This window comes from Fundulus heteroclitus, unplaced genomic scaffold (assembly GCF_011125445.2).
Source record: "Fundulus heteroclitus isolate FHET01 unplaced genomic scaffold, MU-UCD_Fhet_4.1 scaffold_42, whole genome shotgun sequence".
Lineage (NCBI taxonomy): Eukaryota > Metazoa > Chordata > Actinopteri > Cyprinodontiformes > Fundulidae > Fundulus > Fundulus heteroclitus.
Genome location: NW_023396835.1, coordinates 2,775,414 through 2,800,403, shown reverse-complemented (window position 1 = coordinate 2,800,403; position 24,990 = coordinate 2,775,414). Strand labels below are relative to the sequence as shown.

Below are 24,990 nucleotides of genomic sequence, written 5' to 3'. Positions count from 1 at the left end.
GCTTTGAGTCATACAATTTTAAGTTTGTATCTTATAAATGTGTAACTACCAGTTAATTGTCTTCACGTTTTCACTTTTATTTGAGTTATAGTTAATCATGTGTTTTTTTTTTTTTTTTTAGTATTCGAATTAAATGTTTTACTTGCTGTATGGTTAAACATAAATACAAAATCAGGAAGTAACTTTGTTGTTGGGGGGAAATTGACGCTTTTCGCACCCTGCTCTTATTGTGAAAACCTTGAGACCGGAAGGAGCACGGGGTTCTCATCGGCTGTCAAGGCGGATTTAAACCAACAGCCTGCGCAGCTGCTTTTCGCCCAAATAAAAAAAAAACAATGAGAGGTGGAACAAAAACAGGATGTAACTGTATTTTTTTTTTTTTTTTTTTTTTTGCGCCCTGCTCTTATTGTGAAAACCCTGAGACCGGAAGTGGCACGGTCGTAGCCCCTGTAACGGTTCTCATCGGCTGTCAACACGGATTTAAACCAACAGCCTGCGCAGCTGCTTTTCACCTAAATAAAAAAAAAAACAAAAAAACAATGAGAGGCGGAACAAAAACAGGAACAACTTCCCGGAACATAGAGCAGCGTTAGCGGACATTTGGGGTGAGTTTGCTGCCCTGCTCGCCCGGACCGGTTGTCTTTTTTTCCCGTTAGCCTATTAGCAGCTAACGGAGGATAACGTTAGCTTGATTTAGCCTAAATGGGTCCCGTTTCCGTTTTTTTTTAGCTACAGTTGTGTCTCTTAACACGTTTATTTTTACACTAAGCAACAGATGTACAACATTTAGGATGTTTTACGTGGCGTTTCGGTTTAGTTAGATGAACAAAAGAAACCAAGCAGGCTGATAAGCCAGACAAAAGGTGTTTTATTCTGTTGGGAGAGAAGAGGAGCAGTGTCTGCAGGGCTGTCACACAAGACTGGAGACTAAAAAAAAAAAAAAAAAACACTTTTCAGTCTCCAGATCTTCTGTTGTCAGTTCAAGGGCAAATATAAACTGTTTTAGCTTTAAATCTGCCGCTGCAATCAGAACCACTTCACCCAGACATTCACTAATCTAGAAATCTAAAACAGGGCGTTTCCCCCCCAAACCTTTACTCATCACCTTAAACATCCAGCTTACCGTGTCATATTTAATAATTGATCTTTAAAAGTAAAAAGATGTTTTAAAAATGACGGTATTGTGTTGAAATAAACAGCTGGCTTGGTGTTGGATGGCTGCATTTGTGGTCAGGCTGAAATAAGAAATGTGAAAATGTTGCTGCTCTATGAAAAGAAATGCAGCACGGATGTAAAATCTTTGGCTTTAAATTCATCTAAGTGATGAAACTAGGTCTGTCGGATGTACATTTACAAAACAAATCCTAATGTTTAACTATTTATAAATTCTAATAAGCATTATTATACGACGCTGTGTTTATCCTCTGATTCTTTCAAGGTAGTTCATGATGGAAACACCTCGTCCTGCAGACCCACCTTAGGCTCGTTCTGGAGGACTGCATCGAATTCTCATGACCTTTTTTATTGATTTTTTTTAAAATAGTTTATTTATTCAGGACAGTGCACATTAATAAACAATCACATACAGAGTGTAAATGAGCCAGGTTATACCATGGTTAATAATTTTCATCTGTAGTCCAGAGGCGGGAAGACATGATGACATGTTGTCCTCCCTTTGACTCCTACCAGTGTGTCTCATTATGTTTATAATTCACAACAAATGTCACCCCAGGCCTAGTTGCCTTATAATAAAATAAGATAAATATGTCCCATAGTGTAATAAGAAAATATCTCCCACCCCCCCCCGCCGCACCGGTCGACTACATCCATGTTTTTAATGTTGCTCCAAATTCTTACAGTTACTTGTATTTTGTAGCTGAAATCCAGATTCAACAGACCAGGAAAAGTGCATGTTTTCCTGATATTGTGGTCAATTTACAGACCAGACAGTTTAATTTATGCCCCCCATCCCCCAAAATGATGCAAAGAAACTCCTCAGAAGATATTTTTTGAGAAAAGTTATAAATCTCTGATAAAAACGACTCAGAAATTGTTCATTGCTCTCAGTCTTTAAAGCAGAAATCCATTTTGTTTTGTCCTATGCTTCCTGCCGAGGCGCCGCAGGCTAAACAGGCCATGTGGCCTTACTCAGTCTTTTAACTAGGGCTGTGCATAAAAATCGATAGATTAATATCACTTTTTTGAAAATGATTTAACATTGATATTCTGGCTTTCAATATAGATATACCTCCCAACCCCTAGGTGGCGCCATTACTGTTCACGGTGAGGAAGAGCAAGTGAGACAAATTTGCAGAACGGCCGACAGGATTTTAGAAGCACCTTCGTCCCTAAAATCAGATGTTTGGGCACATTTTTGGTTTCTGTGATACGTTAAATTCATTGAACCAAATGCACTTTATTTTCCTGTTAATATGTCAGTGTTCAATAAATTGAACATAAATATAATATTTGGTTGATTTTGTTGATTGAATGACTTTGAACATTAATTTGAAAGTAATAAATATCGATATTGTAGTCAAATAAAGCTGGGGTGTATCGAGAATCGTATTGGATCGGCTCCTCCTATATGATACCCAGCCCTAATTTTAATGCGTTCACACGAGCCCAGCAGCCAAAGTCCAGCCACCGCCTCGCTGCCGGTCCAGGTTTCCCCCTGAGCGTGTTCCTGAATGAACGCTCGTGCCTCTCTGTGTTCCCCGCAGACCGGAGAACATCAGCGTTGGAGGGAGCCATGCCGGTGGAGAGTGGGAGCAGCGCTGCTGCCCGCCAGGCCAAGCAGAAGAGGAAGTCTCACAGCCTGTCCATCCGCAGGACCAACAGCACGGAGCAGGACCGGCCGGGCCTGCAGAGGGACCTGCTGGAGGGACAGGTGACCGTCGCTCATCCAGATCCGTTTCTGGAGCCGCTGGCAGCAGCTGGTGTCGCCTCCATAAGCCGCCCGCTGTTCCTCTTTAAATGTCAGACGGCTGTCTGCCGCTGCCGCTCGTTATTAGCTCGCTGTCCTGCTGTTGCTGTCTGCGCCTGTAAGCGCTCTGCTTGTAAGCCTCAGCCAATTAGGTTTTAATGCACCCGCTTAGAGGACAGTACTGCTGGCTTAGGCACGACACAATTAGTGCGTTATTGATGTCAGGTTATTTTCATTTAGCTGAAAACAGCTGGATCTGGGACAGGTTTAGGCGTCAGTGCTGAATGCAGGCAGATCTGCTCCTCTGGGGGATTCAGGCTGTTGGAGCAAAGGTCAGGATGAGAAGAGCTGAGGAGGTTTGGATGCAGGATAAATCAGATTTCATCATGTTTGCTCTCAAATGCAGAGGAAACCAATAGTAGATAATTAGTTAGTATTAGTTCTGTACATGATCAGGGAACCCGTCTGCTGAATTCCAGCCTTGTTGGTTAGTTACTGGGGCTGAAACGCAACACTTATGATCAGAACTGCCAGGATGAGCTGAATCCTTTAGTATTGCAAGTACTGAGTAAGCAGTTTTATATCTTTTAAAGGTGCATAGCCACGTTATTTTACTTTATTTATTTATACATCAGTAGCTCACTCTGGTTGCATACAAAGTTTTTATGAAAGATTATCATGTCCTGCTGGCTTATTAGTCATTATTTTGGTGTTTTACGTTTTTTTTTTTTTTTTTGCTCAATTTGTCATTAAATAAATCCTTTCGTGTTTATTCACGATTTTAACGTAACTGCTATTAGTATCTCCCAGCGAAAAATTAAGAATGACCCAAGATCCAGTGTAAAATGGTGTATACAACCTTATTTTATCATGATCAAACGGTTTTTGGTCTTTTTATGAGCATATAACGTGGCTATGTACCTTTTTAAAGTCTTAGTTTTCTGTTCAATAAAGGCCTAAATAGCCTAATAGAGAACCTGAAGGTCCAGAAGGCTGTAGTAGTCTGTTTTTCTAATGGCGTCCGTTATTTACCAGTGGGAGGGAAAACTAAATGCCTAATATTGTTTTTAACAATATAAAACATATTTTATTGTCACTGTGGATTTCTCACAGGTTAGAAAGGTAGTTTTGTGTGAAAGCTGAAAAGCTGATCCTGCAGTCACAGGAGATAAAGATCCAGAAACGTGCTGTAATCCGTTCCTCATGACTTTATCTTCTCCCTCTGGTCCCGTCTGGTTTCAGTCTTCTGATAATCTGGACTCCTTCATGAGAGTGGAGGTAAGTTTTAGCTGTCACACCTCCTGTGTTTCAGACAGTAGCGCCACAACCCCCCTGATAGCTTCCAGACTCCTGTAGGTCGTGTTGGTGCTGAGAGTCGGCGTTGTGCGGCGGCTCTGAACCGACCCAGTTCTGTAGAGTCTGTAGAGTTGGGACGTTGTATGAAAATGAAAAATTATGAACTTCTGTTGAGCAGGAGTGGAAAAAGACATCCAAATGACAAGAAAATGTAACAAAGAAATAAAAAAACAAACTAAATAATGGCCCATATTTTGCTTTAGGAACCTTCTTCTGTGATGTTTGCCTTTAATGATGTTTATTCAAAATAAGCCCCCGTTTTCCTGAATTACTGTTATTTAGCCGCTATCCCAGCAGGCATTGGGTCTGAGGCAGGATACACAGATTATACGCCCACAGTGACACCAAGTGGCCAAATCTAGAGTGACAAATTATCTTAAAGTAGGTGTTAGGACTGTAGGACGAGGCTGAATGAATCCATGAATGAATCCATGAATGAATTCATGGAGGAAACTTGCAGAGCTCCTAAATTTAAGACCAGCAGAGATTTCTGGCAGGAGTTTCTTGCTGTGAGACAACAGAGCTGGCCCCTAAACTCAGCAAGCAGCCCCCAGTGCCCGTCCAATTATGCTTAATAATGTAATAATAATGCTTAATACGTATTAACATATCATTACAAATAACATGTCTTACACATTACTGGATACAATATATATATTTTGCTATATGGAAGGGATACAAGCAACATCCCCATTTTTTTTTTCTAGTTTCCATCGAAATATTTGAATTAAACGTGTCTCTATGTTGTGAATCTTCCTGTTAATAATCATACTTGTTATCAGCTTATTTCAGGTAATCACAAGCGTTCTCGTCCCTCTGTTGTTTGTGTTTTTATTTTATTTTATTGAGACCAGGTGAATATTTTCACCTTCCCCTTTTCAAGATCAATTTCAGTGACATAAATTTCCCTCAAACCTTTTTTTTTTGTTTGTTTGATCAGTTTAGTATCATCTCTGATTATTTACATCAACCATGGAGAGTTTTATACGACCCGTTTTAAAATGATCACGACTAAAAGAAAGGAAAGAAAACGTGTTGGTGCTGTCGACTGGGAATAATGGAGGGAATCAGTGTTTCAGAGCTAAGCTGCTGAAACAGAACCATAATCTATGGTAGAGAAGGAAAAAAAAAGATTATATATTTGGACAGAGGTGAAAACAGCCAGTGAGACTTCAGCTATAAAACATTTTGATGTACTGAAGTCATATTAGATGTTTAACTATAAATCCAAGCTTGACTATCGGGTCTGTGAAAAACATCCAGTCTGCTCCGTTAAATGTTCTGGAGTTATTATAGCAGCCGGATCGCCTCGTCGATGTATCTCCTCTGACGGACAAAGCCACATGCTTATATTTCCCGTTCTTCTGGGTCTTGCAGGAGACCAAACTGCCTCTGTCACTCAGGACCAATCTGTTGGACCTGTTCGGTCAGATCGAGAGGGAGTTTGAAAACCTCTACCTGGAAAACATCGAATGTAAGTTTCCCAAATCAACCTGCCCCTCCTGGAGGATTTTTGATTTTTGATCCGTTCTGTGTGTCGGGGGGGGGGGGGGGGGGTGCTTTTCAAACATTTTAGTCGTAGTTTGTGCTCTAAAAGTCTCCAGGAAACACCCGACCGTTTTATAGAGCAAGTGTGGTTCTGTTACTGAACCTAATCAAGGTGGATGTTTGATAGAAGGCTTCCCCCCTCTGATGTCCAGGAAGCAGCTCTTTTCTTTCACATTGAAGATCTTATGTCAATTTTAGTAAATGAAACACGACATGTGACATTTTTTTTTACATAGATTTGCTTTCCTGGTTGGTCTTTTTGTCCTAAGTCTTCACACTCGGCGCCAACACGAGACTTTTCCAGCATAAAACCCTCTGCGGTTGTCACAAACGTCCCGTAACGAGACATGTTTTAACTTTCAGTACGCAGAGAAATCGAGTCCCTGAACGATCGTTTGGCTGCAGACGGACAAACGGTGGAGGGAGCAGATTTAGCTAAAGGAGCCCTTAAAACAAAAGGTAAGTCTTTTTTTTATTTATTTTTTTATTTTTTTAAACACTCAGCTGAAATTAAATCTTTACATCGATGAGTTAAACGACACTTAACCTTTTAATTTCTCACCTGATAATAAATTAGACTAAACTTTTCCAGTTAGGATCACCAAGAGAATTTCTGTTTACTAAATGCTTGAACAGTGACCTAATTTGTTTACTTGATGGTGATGTCATGGCTTTGTTTTCTGGACGTATTTCAAAAGCACTTCTTCTTTTGTTTTTGCATTTCAAAGCTCATTTCGTGTTTTTAGGGTTTTGTATAATTAAACCCCACTTAGGCTGCGTCCACACGAAGAGGATTCGGCTGTGTGCGACAAACGTCTTGATCGAATAGGGGGTTCCCGTCCAGACGAAGCAGCTGCGACACCGGCTCCCAGAGTAGGAAAGTCTGAAGTCTGGACGCCCCTATCCGCATACCGGCCTACAAACAGCCGTGTTAGAGAATGCGAGCCAACACGGACCTCGCCTCTGCCCTAAAACAAGAACTAACACAAACAACAAAGGCGGACTTCAGGGTTCGGTTGTGTTTCAGACATTTATTCAATTTATAAATTCCCCCAATTTACACCAATACATGTTGCTCCTCTCCTGCGCTCGTTGTTTTTGCCCTGTTCTGCTTCTTTCTTTACCCCTGCGGCATCGTTACAGCGCCACTCACTGGCGTGGGGTGGTATTACAACCCCTATTACGGCTCTGTATGTTCACCCTTTTCTGTGCGGATTCAGAATTCCTCTCTGTGTGGATGTAGCCTGAGGGACGGTAATAACAAAGTAACTTAGGCTGTAAATGGTGTTTTTTAACACTTTGGAAGAGAAAGAGGCCAATAGCATCAGATATCCTCTACCATGCTCACCATTGGGCCTGAACAAACCAATTCAAGCCAAATGTGCGTCTCAACTGCAGAGCAAAAGCCAAAGACAGTTTGAAGATGCTGCCTGAAGCTGCTAAGAGTGTCATCATCCACAGTAAAACGGGTCCAGTACCGACATGGAGTGAAAGGAAGAAGCTATTAGTCCCAAAGCATCAGAAACGGGCTGCTTGCAGATTAATTTGGGGAGTAAAAGTGGTTTGCTGTAATGATCATCATGACGTTAAAGGTGATAAAAGGAACCCTCTGAGTCTCAAAACATACTTTGTAGGGGTTATTTGGTGTCAGAGGGACTGGTACGTCATGAGGAAAGAGGATTATTTGCAAAAATGTAATCTCTGGACATCAAGATCCAGGAAGTTGAGGCTTGTGCGATGACTGAAGCAATCCTTAAGGAGATCAACTTTATACCAAATACTGAGGAAATTTATGGAAACTTCTGAATTTGAAGAAAGTCAAATTGAAAAAGCTAAATTCTGTCTTTTTTCAGACATTTAGTGAACAGAAATCATTTTGGTAATGATCTGAAACAGGAAACCCAAAAGCTGATTTCATGTTAGGAGGTGAGAAAAGAAAAGGTTTTCTGTCTTCTTGTGCCGTGATGTAAATATGATGTAAAATTTTCTGAGTCCAAGCTCTCTGTGGTTGAGTCAGTGTGAAGCTGTTGACCCGTTGTTGCTCTCCTCTGTCCTCTCTCGTCTTGATTTGATGGACAGCGAGTCACAGCACCAGTCAGCTGTCTCAGAAACTGAAGACGACCTACAAGGCGTCCACAAGCAAGGTACAGACTCCCCGCCAGGGAAGCAGACACCATCTGTCAAATGATTTTATTTTTCATTTCCTGGAACATTTCCTGCTTTTTCATGTTCTTCAAACGTCTCTCAGAATAAATAACTAAATGTTAAACTGACTGATCCAGATCTGGGTACAAGACAACTGTGAGCTCATCAGTGAAATGTGAACGTTAAAGAGTGGAACTGCTGTCTTTTCACCTTTTTTTACTCCTAGCCGCGTTCAAATTCTTGCCATGCCAGAGTTGTAGGCGGAGCCCGCAACTTCAACGTGCCCAGTTGGGAGTTGTGGGGTGGAGACTCATGGGTAACTTGTACATTTCTCCCCCTTGTGTGCCAATATGCATGAGCAGCCCACCCAGGGGGTCGACACTTCCTCCCCTCGAGACTTGGTCATTCAAATGTAGGAGTTTGAGCTTTCCTATCAGTTTCTGCGTGAGATAAAACTTGACTTCTGTTATCTCACTAACAGGCTTGTTTTCAGTTGCAACTCCCTGACTTTGATTTAGCTTCTTGTTGGCATTCACATAATGGTACACTGTGGAGACATCTGTAGCGTGAAGCAGCTGTTATTTCCATAGCTTTTCATTCCCAAAGTAGAAAATTCATGCAGCAGGAGCCTTCCTATTCATTTTAGGTCATTGCTCAAGTCATAAGCCGGTGTGCAGTCTGCTCGGTCGGGCCACATTTTCACATTTTATAGAGTTACAACCTCCGCCGTCAGGTGGCTGAGGGGTGCAAACACACTGCGAATACATAAAAGTACTCCAAACACAAAGAAAGAGGCTAACACCTACAACACGAGCAATGGAAACATTCAGCAAAAGAGAAACGCTGCAATCACAGAATTTAGACACACAAAACACACACAAAGGCAAAACGCTGCTAGTAGAAAAAACATCTGGAAATTAAGAGAAACGTAACGGTAATCCTCCAGACCACTAGGGGGAGTTGACCACCAACCAAGTCATGTGGATCTACAGGCCTAAAACTGCAGTGAATGACACATCAGAAATGCAAACTACTATAATAAATTAAAAGTCTCAAGCATGCTAATGCTAAATATGTACATATGCCGCTGTTCTGTAATATTGTAAAATATTAAATGTTTAAAAAGACTATTGTCTTTCTTCCCGTAGCTTCTGGGTCAACTCCCCCTAGTGGTCTGGAGGACTACCGTTATGCTGAGCTAGTTTGCAGCTTTTCTTAACTTGCAGATGTTTTTGCTACTTGTAGCATTTTGTCTTAGCGTGTGTTTTGTGTGTTTGTGTTTGCAGCAGTTTTATGTTTTTTTTGCAGTGGGTTCGCACCTCTCGGCCACCGTAGGTTTGCCTGAACTACAGAACAGGACCGGTCCAGAATACCAGAGCAATCAGGCCTGCAGGGAGGATCTTTCAGGGCTGACCTTCCCTCCATCCAGAACTTGGAACATGTCTAGGGTTGAGACCAGCTAAAATCTCTGCAGAACCCACACATCCTGCGCACAAACTGTTTAGACTTTTACCTTCAGGGGGGCGATACAGAGCGTCATTTGCTAAAACCAGCCTTCACAGAGATAGTTTCTTCTCCCAGGCTTTCAATCTGAATAACACCTGACAGCCTGAGTAGTCAGCTACTCTCCTGTGGAACAGAATAAGGTGTTTTGTTGTAAGGGGAACACCTCAGAAGACCTTGCCCAGACCCTGCATGGACTATCCACGTCTGGATTATTTAACATTTCTGCACCATGGGGATCTGTGTGTTTCCTGACAGGCCATCCCGTTCTGCTCAGGGCTCCTGTGTGGATGAGAATTCATCCGAACTGATATTGTCATCGTAAGAACACCTGAAACTAGATCAACCTGCCTGTGGCCGCGCAGGACTGCACACAACGATGCTCTAAACTGTAGCTTATTAACAGCTGGCTGCTCAAAGCTTCACTCTGCAGAGCTAAAACCACGAACTCCCTCAGTCCCTGCTGCTGCTTTCTTTAATTGCATCATCATGTTGAATATGAATCATTTCACTGCCGTCTTTGACCAGTAGGTCTATTCAGCCTAGAAGAAAAAAAGGATTTCTTTCACTGCATTTGCGTCCCATAAAATCTCCTCGGTTTGCTGCAGCTGGAGTCTCGCTAACAATCCGCCCCTATGGCTCTCATGAGACGTAGCAGCGGCGTTTTCCATCTGCTCGAGTTGTTTAATCACGTATATGAAGAGGAAAGTGTTTGTACAGATTGTCTCTGCTAAACAGGAAGACTGAACTCTTCTTTATTTTTTATATGAATGATGCCTTTTTTTTTCTCCTCCTTCCTTTCAGTCTGAACCTATTTAGCGGTCTGTGTCCAAAGCGCACCAGGACGCCCGTTTGTATCATTCCCATCTTTAATGTAAACGCCTCCATCAAAGCGAGATTCGACTGATATGTTAATGATAACATGTTTGTTGTCTCACCAGCTTTGACCCTCTCCCGATTCCTTTATTTTTTTGTGCTGTTTTGGCTTAAATTTACCTCGATCTACTGATGCAGAATAATTGAACCCATTTATGTTTCTTTAACCTCTATGTTGCAGATCTGTTTTTATTTGCCGTGAGCTGACGCTTTTTTTTTTATTATTTTCGGCCCCAGGTTTGCAAGGTTTATAGCTACTCTAGTTGTTTGAAGAATAAGACAGTTATTGTGATGAATGACCTCAGAAACTAATATGAAATGTAAAAAGTAAAACAAGGAGCCTGCAGAGCATCTCCTCAGCAACCCCCAGTTCTGCTGACCTGCTGCCTCCCTTAGTGAGAACAGGATTCCTGCGCAGCTCTCAGGAAATAAAATGGGCTCAGTTAAAAACAAACTCTGATAAACCTAAATAATCAAATTAAGTTAAATGGAAGAATATTTTCCAGCTTTTAAAATCAGTAAAATGATTCGAGGTGACAATGAAAGTAAAAAAAAATGTCCATAGGAGGATTTCTAGACCCTCAATAGGGGAAATAAAGTGAAATGCTGATTCCATTTTAGGAAGCTGCGTTCAGGAACCCTGTTGTTGTGTTTTTACCGCTCTGTTTGTAACGTTTGTCTGCCGTGGGTGACAGATCGTGTCCAGTTTCAAAGCAACCACATCCAGGGCAGTTTGCCAGCTGGTCAAGGAGTATGTTGGCCACAGGGACGGCATCTGGGACCTCAGCGTCGCAAGGACCCAACCTGTGGTGCTCGGGACCGCATCTGCAGGTATGCTCTGACAAATTCAATGGGTTGGTCCCCTCTGTCTGTTTTCTTTCTTCAGAGCTTCAATATTTCAGCTTCTTCTGCTGCTTTTATAAACGGGTTGAACCAAAATGCAGACCTGGATGGATGCATTGTCATCTCTGATGTGTAGAAAGCCTCAAGATGAATTTCTTATTGCAGGATCAAAATTTCAACTTCTGTTTGAGAACATTTTTGCAGTTGAGAACAAAATGAATAATAAGCAATTTTTTTTTCATACCATAAGGCGCATTAAATATTCTCCCCTGAGTGTGTAATATAAGTCCGCACTCCAAAAGGGGAACATAAAGTAAGTAACATTTTCTTGAAATGTGTCTTTTCTAGATTTGAGCAGGTAAATAGGCTTATTTTGCACTTAAAATAAGGACAACTTATCTCCATCATCTTATTTCAAGTGCAGAATATCTAATGAGCTTAATTTAGGGGTAAAAAATATAATTTCATTGGCAAATACACTGCAAAAATGTATCTAAAAACAAGTAAAATGTTCTTAAAGTTCGTCTATTTGTCCTTGTTTTGAGCCAGTAAATAAGATTATCTGCTAATGGAATGAGTATCTTTACCCCTAAAATAAGATAATTAGACATCCTGCACTTGAAATAAGATGATGGAGATGAATTGTTCCTATTTTAAGTGGAAAAATCTCATTCCATTGGCAAATCATCTTATTTACCTGCTCAAATCAAGGACAGATACACTCATTTAAAGAAAATTTTACTTATTTTTAGTTCTGTTTTTGCAGTGTAGTCTTATTTTGCTGCACAAATCATGGATTTAGTTCCCTTTTTGCAGTGCGCCCCTCTGCATCCACAGCTCTCTATCCGTCTCTGCCGGGAGGAAAAAGTAGTTGGACCACACTGCCCTGTTTATAACATAAGGCCAAAATAAATGTAACTTTTTGATTTAATTAACATATTTGGTCTATTATTGCTACTGTGTACTCCGGGTGCGTACTGCCTTATGGCAATGCACATCTAGTCTTTCCCAGGAAGGTTTTTTATATTGTTCAGTTCAACAATAATTCTGCGTCTATCATGGTTGTCTGGTTGTTAAATAAGCTAACAAACTCTAATTTCTTGATTACTCCCGACAGACCACACTGCTATGCTGTGGAGCATTGAGACCGGAAAGTGCCTCCTCAAATACCTGGGCCATCAAGGATCAGGTAGCTTTCAAAAAACTTGATGTCAGGTCTGTTTGCTGTTAATTTTTTAATGTGTTACTGGCTTAGTGAACGGTGTTGGATAGTACAGAAACTAAGCTGCACATAATTAATACTTGTTCTAATTTAACACGATAAACTGTTCTGTTTTCCTGCAGTCAACTCCATCAAGTTCCACCCCACTGAACAGATGGCTCTGACAGGTAATTGTCAGGTTCAAATAGAACGTTCATTAAACAACACAGGGGAAAAAAGACAACAGACGTTAGTTTCTTTACTTGCAAGGAGAACAACAGAGAGATGTGTTCAGTTACATTTCTCCTACTGCTCTGAAGCACATTCTGCTGCTGCCTTACTTTTATTTTCACAGGGAGGTCCCTAATTACAGAACTGGGGCTTAAGGAAGTGGTAGCAGTTCAGTTATGCAGAACAACCTTAAACATTGAGCATTCAGTTCTCAGAAAAAGGAGTAACAACAGATTACTGGGTGCAATTCATCACAATCACAGATGGTGCTTGCAAAAACAACATTTATCATGAGGCTTTTTCTGTTCACACAGCCTTGCTCTGTAACATAAAAGAGAAAGATTAGTAATCTAAAACACCCTTTAATATCTGAATAAACGCAAACCTTGAAACCTTTTTAATAGTAATGAGTAAATATGTGATAAATGCAATAAACATGGTAAATAAAAATAAAACATGTAGAGAATAATAAAAATAATTCTAACAGTAATCGTCCCTACATGAGTCATTCAGGTCATGTTTCAGTTTAGGCCCTCCAGCTGCTTCTCTCAACTGCTATTGAAATGTATTTGGATTTAAAAACAAACAAACAAAGAGATTGTACTGTTCATATGGACACACAATCAATTAATCCGATCAAAATGTGCGTTTATATCAGGGGTTCTCAAATGTTTTCTGTCTTGCTCCCCTTCCCAACAAAATGAGTCTACATTGTAACTTTTTTTTATCGTTTTCTGTTTTAATGCAATAAAGCTATTATTCTGATAATTACCCAGAATCCCTTTTTAAAATCTATAACTTATAACAATGGTTTCTAACAGCTAGAATGTTTTTTTTTTAACTATAAATTAACAAAAAATTGTAATTTGCACCTGAGTCAGTTTGCCACAGTCAGAATAATTTGATCCTGACAAGCGTTTATATGAACGTTGATCAGATTATCAATTGGCATAAACCACCCGTCTCATTTGGATTGCAATTTAAATCTGATCGAGCCTAATTTGATCACAATATTATTATTATTATTTTTATTCCGATTATTTTTGTCCATATAAAAAAGCAGCTAATGATGTCTTTACAGCCTCGTTCATAGAGACTTCCTGCTCTGTTCAGTTTGTTGCATCTTATTACAACTTAATTCAGGGCTGTAATCTGACGGCTCATCGAATCGACAACAAACTGCACTGGTTAAATAATTCCCAAACTCCTTATCTGTGGTGGTGCTTTAAACTTTTTGTAGTGAAGCATGTTTTCCTACCAGCCTGTTGCGTTAAACTACCGTATTTGTCGGACCATAAGGCGCAAATGATTATAAGGTGCACTAAATATTCTTGCCAAGTGTGTAATATCCCTCCTTCGCGGCCACAGCTCTTTATCCGTCTCTGCCGGGAGGACAGAGTCGTTGGACTACACTGCCCTGTTTCTAACATATGGCCAAAATAAACATAACTTTTATATTGTATTCATTTACTAGGTCTATTGCTGCTAGCGCATACTCTGGGCGAGGGCTGCCTAAAGGCTCCCACTTACTCGGACATACTGTGCGCATATTGTGAGTTTGGTGGACTCCGCACTGACTCTCCTCGGACGTTTTACCCTTCATTGTCACCTACTGTTGCCTACATTTGTTGTGGCAAATTCCAACAACTCCCAGACCTTCTGCCAGTGGGACGAAGCGGTGGGACGGATGGTAAAATAAATGATTAGCTCGCTGAATCCAAAAAAGCTTTAAAAATGAAACAACTGGACTTCTGTTCCTAAGCTGAAGACGTTTCGCTTTCCATCCAGGAAACTCAAATCAAAATGTCTAGAGTAGTGTGGAGGTCCAAGCTAGGGCTGAACAATTAATCGCAATTTCAATATAATCACAATATTAAAGAACGCAATTTTCAAATTGCATAGGTCTGCAATTATTGGAAATGTAACAATTAATGGATCAGACACGTCCTTTTGCTGTTGTTAATATGTTTAAAGTGGGTTTGGCTCCACATGGAAGGGAAGAGAGTTGCAGCAGTGAGATAATCTAATTTTATTATTTGTTTTAGAGTTTATGTAATCATACTGTTTTTCACAGAAACTTTCAGGAATCTCACCATAGCATTAAGTGCGATCAAACTGATTAATACATAGACTTCTTTGTTGGTTTCACAAGGATTGATGTCCAATTCAACAAGCTATTCTCTTGAATAATAATATTCAGATTAATAAAAACTGTTAAATTACTTGTTTTTAAATAGTCCTTGTTTACAATCATCTTTACCTACAGGCCATTTTGGTTGCTTGTGGTCAATGCAGAGAAAAGTCAAAATTAAAGCACAATTATGGTTGAAATATATCGCAGTATAGATTTTTGCCAAAATCGTACAGCCCTAATATGTTTAAAAAGATATGATAAATTAAACTGAAAATAAATAATTGCATTAAATCGCAATATTAAGATAAAAAGTCGTACTTAAATATTTTAACAGATTTTTGAGCACATTGTACCACATAAAATCAGTCAGTAAGCACAACGGTAATCAGGTTTAAGGCGCATCATCAATTGTTTAGAAGATTTAAGGATTTTAAGTGCGCCTTATAGTCTGACAAATAGATATATTTTTTTATTCTGCCCCATTTAAAATGCTCTGAACAAGAGACGATGCTTTTTTATTTTATTACATGATTTTTTTATTTAGAAAACTGAGCACGAGCAGAAAATGCAGTGGTCATTAATTCACTGCATCTGCTGCAGAAGTCTTCAGGTCGAAAGGAAATCTTTTTTTGTCTCAAAGGTTACAGTGTGTGGAAGGCTGCATATTCACAGTGAAAATCTGAATCCTAAAGCTGCAAAGTTTGTCACACAAACACTGAAACATGTGGAGATTATGGAGATTTTAAACCCAACCTGTTCCTGAACCTCATTTTAACACGTTTAGCTGACTACCTTTTAGTTTCTGTTTAACCCTAATGGTCATTAAATCCTTTGCCTCTTCCCTGCAGCCTCTGGAGATCAGACGGCGCACATCTGGAGATACCTGGTGCAGCTTCCTACTCCCCAGCCTGTTGCTGACACTGTTGTAAGCCTGAACCGCACCTGTTCATCATGACTGTAGCTGTTTCTGTGGCCGACTTCACTCACCTGTCCGTCCCGCCGCTGCAGCAGACGCCCTGCGAGGACGACCTGGACTTCTCAGATAAAGACGACGCGGACGGCGAGGCGGAGGGGCCGAACGACTGCCCTTCGGTCCGCGTACCGACCACGACGCTCCGCAGCCATCAGGGCGTGGTGATCGCTGCTGATTGGCTAGTGGGGGGCAAACAGGTGGTGACGGCTTCCTGGGACCGAGCCGCCAACTTGTACGACGTGGAGACCTCAGAGTTGGTCCACTCGCTGACCGGTAGGAGGCAGAGGCCCTTCCAGCGCTGCAGTTGAGTTTAGTTTGAGGCTTTGAAACCGTTCTGTTTGTGTAGGTCATGATCAGGAGCTGACCCACTGCTGCACGCACCCCAACCAGCGCCTGGTGGTCACGTCATCCAGGGACACCACCTTCAGGCTGTGGGACTTCAGAGACCCGTCCATCCACTCCGTCAACGTCTTCCAGGGACACACAGAGTCAGTCTGACAGCCACACAAACCTGTTTCACGTCAGAAGTCTGCCAGAAAACTCTGATTGATGGTTAAAATCTACTAAACTGTAAAAAACTACAAGGAAATTAATTTGGTTATTGCAGTCTCATGCAAAATGATTTCTCACTCCTTGATCATTTCCTCAATTTTTCACATTATGACCTCAAATTTCAGTGCCTGGGGTTTCCCATCCTCTCTACGGTATCTCTGGCACCTTGTGAGATTTCTCAGACATCTCACAGCGAGATGCTGAGGACATCCTATAAAAGATGAAACCGGCCACCTGGAGCCTGTCTCCACAGCTCTGGTAGAATCAAGTCTCTGTGCCATAACTCAAATTATCACAAAGCTCAAACACCACTTGCTCCAGCCTGGTCATGTTCCACTGTCAATTAATATGTCACCGTCATCAAACCATTTCTTAAAGGTACATAGCCACGTTATATGCCTTTAAAAAAAGACCAAAACCATTTGATGATTATAAAATACGGTTATATACACCAAGCATCCATCCTGATAATGTTTTAATAATCCTTTAAACACTCCTCATCGGGCGTGATGAGCAGACATAGACAAACGTGGCGCTATCTACTGGCAGTACCGCAGAATTATCAGAAAGCCAGATGGCGACTATAAATCACTAATAAATAATGGCGGACCAAGCGTGAGCCTCTGCGATGCCTCGCGGTAAATTAGCAGCTCGCCGTGATCAAAGACCAACCGTTATCCATTAAATAAGCCGATCTACAGCAACTTTAAGAGCCTCATATCAGAGCATCAAAGAGAGAGAAAATTCCCATTCATAAACGGAAACAGAGACACAGCATCAAGGTAAGAACCAATCGAGGCTTTTATAATGTTGTTTGTACTTAAGACTGTAGAGGCTAAGAAGAACATTGCTATTACTATTATCACCATATTAAATTAAAGAACCTTTACTCACGTCAATAAACTCTGTGGTCACATCTAAGCCTCAGCAGCTTTAGCGTCCACTTCAGTGAACACCAACGTTCATTCTGTATTCCCAACGACTTTCCTGTTTTTTGCCTCTTGGATTCATATATTTTCTGCATTTTTTGTTTTTTACATTGGATCTTTCTTCATTGTTTCCACACTTTGCTGGGAGATGCTAATGACCGTAAGCTGGTTCCTGCACATGCGCAGTGTCTTACTTTCGTTGTTAATATAAATAAACATAAAAGGCTTTATTTACTAACAAATTGAGCAAAAGCAAATTTTAAAACACCAAAATAACGACTTCTACGTCAGCAGGACGTGGTAATCTTTCAGAAAACATTTTTATGCATCCAGAGTTCATCACTGACGTATAAACAGATATAATGTCAAATAACGTGGCTATGTTTGTTTAAAAAAAAACCCACCTTAGACCCAGGAGTATTTCCAACTATAGGCCCATTTCCAACTTTCCATTCCTTTCTAAAGTGTTGGAAAAAAAGTAGGTGCTGCACAGATTCAGGGTCATCTAAAACAAAATCACTTTCTTGAGACACTTGAGTCTAATTTCCTCTCTGGCTACAGCCCAGAATCAGGTTGTTTCTGACTGATGACTGCAGACGCTGGCTTTCTACCTTGTCTCATCTTCCTGGACTTGACTGCAACTTTCAGCGCTGTGGACCACAACATCTTCTTCTCCTTAGCCGTCTACATTCCACTGTTGGTCTTTCTGACTCCGTCCAGGAGCGGTTCTCGTCCCATCTCATTAGGACAACTGAACATGTCGCCTTGGAAGAGGCTAAATCGCTGACTAAATCTTTGACACAGAACTTCAACTGTGGTGTCCCTCAAGGCTCAGTGCTCAGCCTCATCTTGTTTATACTCTACATGCTCGCCCTTGGCCATGCCATCAGTCGTCCGGCGATTTAATCTCGCTGCTTCACTAATGAGACTCTACCTCAGGACAAATCCCGCCCCCTCTGCCGCCCTGTCATGATCACCGCCTCCCGGGAGGAGATAAAGGCAAAACTTCAGGTAAACAGCTCCAAGACTGAAGCCGTCTTAGTTGTTACTCCACACCAGGTCTGGATATCTGACATTACCTGCATAATTTTCTCAGGACAAGTCATTCCACTAACCTGGGTGTTAAAGGAGACTCTCCTCTGACCCTTAAAGCTCACATCTAACATCTCTGCAAGACCTCCTTCTTCTATCTCAGGAACATCGTCAAACTCCATCCCACACTCACTTCTGCAGATGTAGAAATGTTTATCCACCCCTTTGTCTCTACCAGATTGGAACTACTGCAGCGGTTCCCAGAATTTTTAGCCACACACCCCCTTCTGTGTCCCTGCTCAGTTGACTGACCCCCAATCTTCAAAAAAACAACAACAAACAAAATGCAACAAGCTTTTTTCATAGCCAAAATAAAAGTGCCATGTTTAATCATGCTCAAATGACCAGAACATACATAGCAAAAAAGAAAAGGGAGGAAAAAATAAATAAAGAAAGATAACTGCAGTTGGTGTCACAACAACACACCTATTATAACAAAGGTTCCCGAAATAAACTTAATAATAAAGTAATTTGAAGTAAATTGCAATAAAGTTGACTATGTGTGAGAAGATAGTCAAGAAACCGCGTCTTACAACAATTTTCCCAGCAGCAGCGGTGGGAACACAAATTGAACACTTCAGTCTATACCAGTAAATATTTCAGCAGATCTCTTTCTAAAAATGTCTAAAAAAGTTTTAAAGCTGTTTGAACAAAGCTGTCTCCTGTCCTCTGCAGCACGGTGACGTCCGCCGTCTTCACTGTGGGAGATAACGTGGTGTCAGGCAGCGACGATCGGACCGTCAAAGTGTGGGACCTGAAGAACATGAGGTCGCCCATAGCAGCCATCCGCACCGACTCTGCTGTCAACAGGTATGTGAGCTGAAGGCCTGCCGGTACTCAGTGAACGCCCAGAACCACAGAACCAGGAGGCCTTAGAGTGGCAGAAGTTCTGTCCTTATATTCTTCCACACGTCTTTGAATCATAATTACAGCAATAAGTCAAAGTCTGCTGTCCTTCCCACGAGTGCAGCAGGAAAACAGCAACTATTATAATGACTGTGGATGAGTTCTCCACTTCCTGTTTCCCATCAGGATCAGCGTGTCGGTGAACCAGAAGATCATCGCTCTTCCTCACGACAATCGGCAGGTCCGACTGTTCGACATGTCCGGAGTTCGTCTGGCTCGACTCCCGCGGAGCAACAGACAGGTCGGTGGGCAGGAAAACGTGACGACGCTAACGCTGAAAAGGTTAAACCGGTTGGTCAGAAATGTCCGTCTGTAGACACGTGGACGATGAGAGGAGTTTTACTGGAAACCTTCACACAGTGGATGGATCCTTTACTGTTGTCTTCAATTGAGGATTTTACAAGTATATTTTTACTCTGTGTAAAAAGAATTATGAATCTTGGATATCCGATGTGTGAATGTCCAATCCAACTTTATTTATAAAGCGCTTTAAACACACAGAGACCAAAGTGCTGTACAACAAAAACACACAAATATAAACAGCATAAAAATCAATAATATTGATGGTAAACATTATAGGATATAAACATAGAAAGAAATTAAATTAATGAAGAAATTAATTTTGTTTCCTTGGAGCGTTTTTATTTGCTTTTGGTGAAGAATGGCAAAGGCAAGGCAAGGCAAATTTATTTATATAGCACAATTCAGTACAAAGACAATGCAAAGTGCTTTACATGATTAAAATATAGCAAAAGAATGGAGGCTGCATTGGAAAACAAGCCCAAAAAGCAGCACCAGGTAGGATCTGAGGCCCTGTGCCAACTTGAAATGGGAGGCCCTGCTCTTTGATATGATGCGTAATTACATGACAGATCCCACATTACCTTAATCTATCTCTAGACAGGCAGCCTGTTAGTTCTTCTTGTCTCATTCATGAAGGCACGCCTCACCCGGTTCATAGATTTGGCAGCAAAGGAAGAAAACGATTATCAGAGTCAAAACACTTAAAATATACATGTATTTATTACAATTGGAACTCCAAAGGGAGACAAATACTCACGTTACCATAAAGCTTCATGTAGTATATTACCTAACGTCCCCTCCATGGTGTTGTGAACCTTTGTCTGCTCGAACGCAGCCTAGAGTCCCAATTTAATAGACTGACCGGCCCCTCCAGGGGTGTCCAGGGAGGGTGAAGTTTCCGCAGACATTCAGTGTCCAGGGGCTCATCTGCTCACAGACAAAGGAAGTCTGTTCTCCCATGTTAACTTCAGGAACTAACTTTTAATTAATAGCCCAGGGGATTTGATTGTTGACGATTTGGCATGATCTTGGATCGTTTGGTTCTTCGAAAGACATCCTGCACTTGTTGTGATAGCAACATGTGCGCAAGCTTAAACCTGCTCGCGAGCAGGCTTATTTCATGTAAACAAGATTAGATTGCAGCTCTATAAGCGGAGGAGATAGGGAAGTCTGCCGTAGCCATGTCCATTATTACGACTGCAACCTGCTGCGGAAGGTGCAAGAATAATTTGAGCTTTTCGAATTAATTGTGTATTGCGTAATAGACAGGATCCTTTAGCGCAGTGCGACAGTGTAATTGTAGAGAGATTTTTCTTGGCTGTTATAAACAGACAAGCACATCATTTAACAGTGGCTTTTAAAGAGGAAAAAGTTGTGTTAGAGTCATAAATAGAAAATATATATGTTATTGTTTGATGGTTTGCTTTTTTTTATCATATTCAGTAAGAAGATTTGTTCAGGCCATTTTATTGTGAAGTTTTTAGTTTACTTTGAAAGGCTTGCTTCCTGTTGAGCCGTATATTGTATTAGAAAAAAACTATGGATGGATTATCTAGACACGGAGCAATGCAGTTTTACCGTTTAAACTGTGGATGACTTGGAAAATGAAGAACTTCATTTTTTATAGATAAAGATTTTTTTTTGTTAAAATTCCTAGTTTGCACACGTCCTTTACTTCCAGGGTCTAAGGAATGACGCTGAAATTTGGATCTCTTGACTTAACAAGTGGCTTTTTAAAATAAAGTATAATAATTAAAGGCTACCATTTTGTAGAATATTCTTGTATTTCACTTTTACTTGTCCCCATGTTCTAGCGGGTCCTGTGGAGGCTCTCATATAAAAGAACAACGTAAATATGAGATTATTAAAATGCAAAAATACATACTGTAGAAAGTGATAGAAACATCTAACATGGACAGTATTTACGCATTTAATTTGTCTGCTACTTTTTGCCAGCCCTCTCTCCTGGCTTTAGCCGACTCTGAGGTGTTCCCTGTCGTTTCAATTAATGACTCAATTTCGGCATAACTTAATTAAAAGCTCGTGTTCTGCTTGAGAGAAAAACTGTGGGCGTTCTTTGGCCATGCTGAACAGCCAATAGCAGCGTTGCTGATCATTGTTTCTACTATCGATACATTTCCCCTTTTAAACAAACGCATAAACGTGCAATTGTCTCAGATAACTCAATCCAGCCATACTAATCGTAAACAACAGGTGTGTTTGAAGAACTCAATTAGCCGGATCATGATTAGCCGGATGAAATCATCTTGGATGTCTCATTTGATCTCGGATGTTTTAAGCAACGTACGAAGAACGGACCCCAGGTGTCCCTTTAGGAGTCCACCGAGATAACATCAAGAACTGTCAGGTCTAAGCACCTAGAACATCATACAAACAGTAATAGGATTATATCAAAAGCTTACATTACTACATCATAACAAGATGAATCGGTTATTGAAGTATAAACATTAATCCCAACATTTCCCCCCTCTTTATGGTGTATAATGTCAGATGAAAAATACCATTACAATTTTCACTAAACACTTCATCAACGATTTTCGGCTGCTAGATCATGGACTAACAGCAACATTACCACGTACACTCGGAGGGGTTGTGAGTTCACACCTGGTTGACAAATAAAGTTTCTATGTTACAATTTTCTTCTTCTGCCTGGTCATCTGCATCGTCACTGGGAGCCAAAAGAGGATACTGTTCCTGCGGAGGAGCTATTGCAGTTGTTATTAACTACTGCGTTAAACCTCGAAGACATGGGATGCAGCAGCACCCACAAAGGGTCAAGATGGCGGCAAACACAGCTGTGGACACAGGCACTGACGAAGTTTACAGGACTCCGCCGTCCTCCTTTGTGCCTTAATCCCTCGGATCACCGTCAACCTTCAGAATCCTAGGGGACGGGAGGAAACCCAGTCCCGTTAAAGGGTCTGAAGGACTCTTCAGTCCTGCTGTGGCCACAGTCTTTCTGGTTAGAATCTCCAACCCACTCTGCCGGTCTCAGCGTTCTCCTTGATTTTATTAAGTTTGGGGCGTTTCCCTAGTTACATGACTGAGGCTGTACTGAAGGGTGGGGAAACAGATAGTTACAGCCTCAGTTGTCAACAAAGATACACAGCTGAGCAATCACGTCCAGTCAGCACATAATCTTGTAGCTGAGTCTTCTTGTTTCAGGAAGGGAAGAAAAAGAGTGTCTTCTGTTTCTTCACAGGGACATGATTAAGCTATCATGTGAGTAATAGGATTATATCAGAAGCTTACATTACTACATCATAACAAGATAAATCGGTTATTGAAGTATAAACATTAATCCCAACAAGAACCATAAAAAGGTTTTCAAACTGTATAAAACTCTGAAAGGTACCCCCATAAAACTCTGATGTCTGTTCATGCCTGGTATCTACAGAGCTTGGATGAATCCACTGCTGCCATCTCCGCCTCTGTAGACTCCCAGCCAGTTTTAGTGATAACAAGATAACTGTTTGGGCTTTAAGGAAAATACATGTTTAACACAAAAATGATTCTATATATCCATAACAGGGGGTAACGTCTTTATTACACGGCGTATCCCGTGTGAACAGGGCTTTAGAGACGGTCCGGTAGATTTCACAGCATTTGAGCTGCGCTGCATGTTTGAATGACAAACTCTGCAGATTGTCGTGGGATCAAAGCTGATGGCCGGATGTTGTGTTCAGGGTCACCGTCGCATGGTTTGCTGCTCCGCCTGGTGTGAGGACAACACCGCCTGCAACCTGTTCACCTGCGGCTTCGACAGGCAGGCCATCGGCTGGAACATCAACATCCCGGCTCTGTTGCAGGAGAAATGACCTCCTCCTCTTCATCTTCACGTTGTTAGCACACAGTGAAAGCTCAGCCACAGTGTTGGTGTCTCGTTGGTCTTCAAGAGCGACGGAAACAGTTTAGTTCAGATGTTGGTTTCTCTTGGTGTGACTCGCTGAGGCTGACAGGACGGAGTCCGTCTTTTAAGCCTCGGGAGACTTTAAGTCCTCAGACGGGACTTTGCACAGGCTGAGGGGCTGAAGCAGCATCCGTGTCGCTTTTCATCACTGTTAGGAACAAAAACAAACCTCAGAACCACTCCGCCATGAAAGCACAAACATGTAGAGATGCTCCTTCTGACTGGAAGTCAGCACAGGACACATTAGTCTGAAGCTGAAAGCGTAGATTCTCCGTGCTGCTTGTCTCTGCTTCCTGCTGCTTTAAGCTGCAAAACACCAAATCTAATGTTTGCCACTAACAGCAGATTAAATGAAACATCTGAATTTTTCTGCTTCAGTGTTGCACATTTCATTCGTTATTACATGTTAACTTTGAATTTTTTTTTTTTGGGTGTGTATAAATTTCATAGAGCATTTTCCAGCCACAGCCAGAAGGAAGATCGGAGCAGTAACAGATTTTTATTATTTAGACACTTTTCTCCTCCTTGTGTTATCTGATCTTATTCATGAAACGTTGCACCTTGTTTGTTTTGTAAAAGAAATCCCAAAAAACAACGTCTGTTAGAGATTTTACCTTTGTTAAGGGAAACAAGCGTCTGTACTGTTATACCTGTGGTGATGGATTTACTGTGGTTCAATGTTTTCTGTTTCTGGACTCCGTTTAGTAGCTGAAGCAGTTCTAGAGTCATGATGTCCAAAAGTCTTAATGTGCCTTGAATTTCAGTCACATTACAAAATTAAAATCCAACGTGCTTCATTGGGATTTCATGGGATGGAACAACACAAAGCAGTGAATATTTTTACAGTTCAATTCAATTTATTTATATAGCGCCAAATCATGAAACATGTCATCTCAAGGCACTTTACAAAATCAAGTTAAATCATATTATACAGATTGGGTCAGATTATACAGATTGGTCAAAAATGTCCTATATAAGGAAACCAGTTGATTGCATCAAAGTCCCGACAAGCAGCATTCACTCCTGGGGAACCGTAGAGCCACAGGGAGAGTCGTCTGCATTGTACATGGCTTTGCTGCAATCCCTCATACTGAGCAAGCATGAAGCGACAGTGGGAAGAAAAATTCCCCATTAACGGGAAGGAAAACCTCCGGCAGAACCGGGCTCAGTATGAACGGTCATCTGCCTCGACCGACTGGGGTTACAGAAGACAGAGCAGAGACACAACAAGACAGACAAAAAGCACAGAAGCACACATTGATCTAGTAATCTGTTCTACATTAGATGGTAGTAGCGGGTGAGCCGTCTTCTCTGGATGATGTCACAGTTAACAGAACGCCAGACCAGGTGTACCTACTATGAAGAGAAAAGAGAGAGAACAGAAAGTTAAAAGCTGAAATGACGACAGTCATTTCAATGTAATATAATGCAAAACTGGAGAACAGTAGACTGAAGAACAGTAGAAATCAGTAGAGTGAGAAAATTAGACCCTGATGTCCTCCAGCAGCCTAGGCCTATCACAGCACAACTATAGAGATAGC

At 41.2% G+C, this 24,990-nt stretch overlaps 1 protein-coding gene across 3 annotated transcripts; it reads left to right on the top strand.

The window, feature by feature from the left end:
* The first annotated feature begins 431 nt into the window (after positions 1-431).
* On the top strand, positions 432-24,237 carry LOC105917589 (WD repeat-containing protein 37). 3 transcript variants are annotated; one of them, XM_036131285.1, is made up of 15 exons: positions 432-605; positions 2,724-2,890; positions 4,169-4,204; positions 5,660-5,756; positions 6,194-6,289; positions 7,910-7,974; positions 11,050-11,185; positions 12,315-12,386; positions 12,542-12,586; positions 15,612-15,688; positions 15,775-16,009; positions 16,083-16,224; positions 18,985-19,119; positions 19,342-19,456; positions 23,226-24,237. In XM_036131285.1, exons 2-15 carry the CDS (start codon positions 2,753-2,755, stop codon positions 23,355-23,357), a joined length of 1,521 nt encoding a protein of 506 aa, XP_035987178.1. In that variant the 5' UTR covers positions 432-605; positions 2,724-2,752; the 3' UTR covers positions 23,358-24,237. The 3 variants fall into 3 exon arrangements, with proteins under 3 accessions (XP_035987178.1, XP_035987177.1, XP_021166240.2); XM_036131284.1 differs by having other exon boundaries at positions 433-605; positions 15,772-16,009; XM_021310565.2 differs by lacking the exon at positions 4,169-4,204 and having other exon boundaries at positions 435-605; positions 15,772-16,009.
* The last annotated feature ends 753 nt before the right edge of the window (positions 24,238-24,990 follow it).

Excerpts from the sequence above, each read along its gene's own strand:
- LOC105917589 (XM_036131284.1), top strand. The coding sequence starts at position 2,753 with ATGCCGGTGGAGAGTGGGAGCAGCGCTGCTGCCCGCCAGGCCAAGCAG. Across the intron at positions 7,975-11,049 it reads ACAAGGCGTCCACAAGCAAG|ATCGTGTCCAGTTTCAAAGC; the intron begins GTACAGACTCCC and ends CGTGGGTGACAG. Across the intron at positions 12,587-15,611 it reads TGAACAGATGGCTCTGACAG|CCTCTGGAGATCAGACGGCG; the intron begins GTAATTGTCAGG and ends TCTTCCCTGCAG.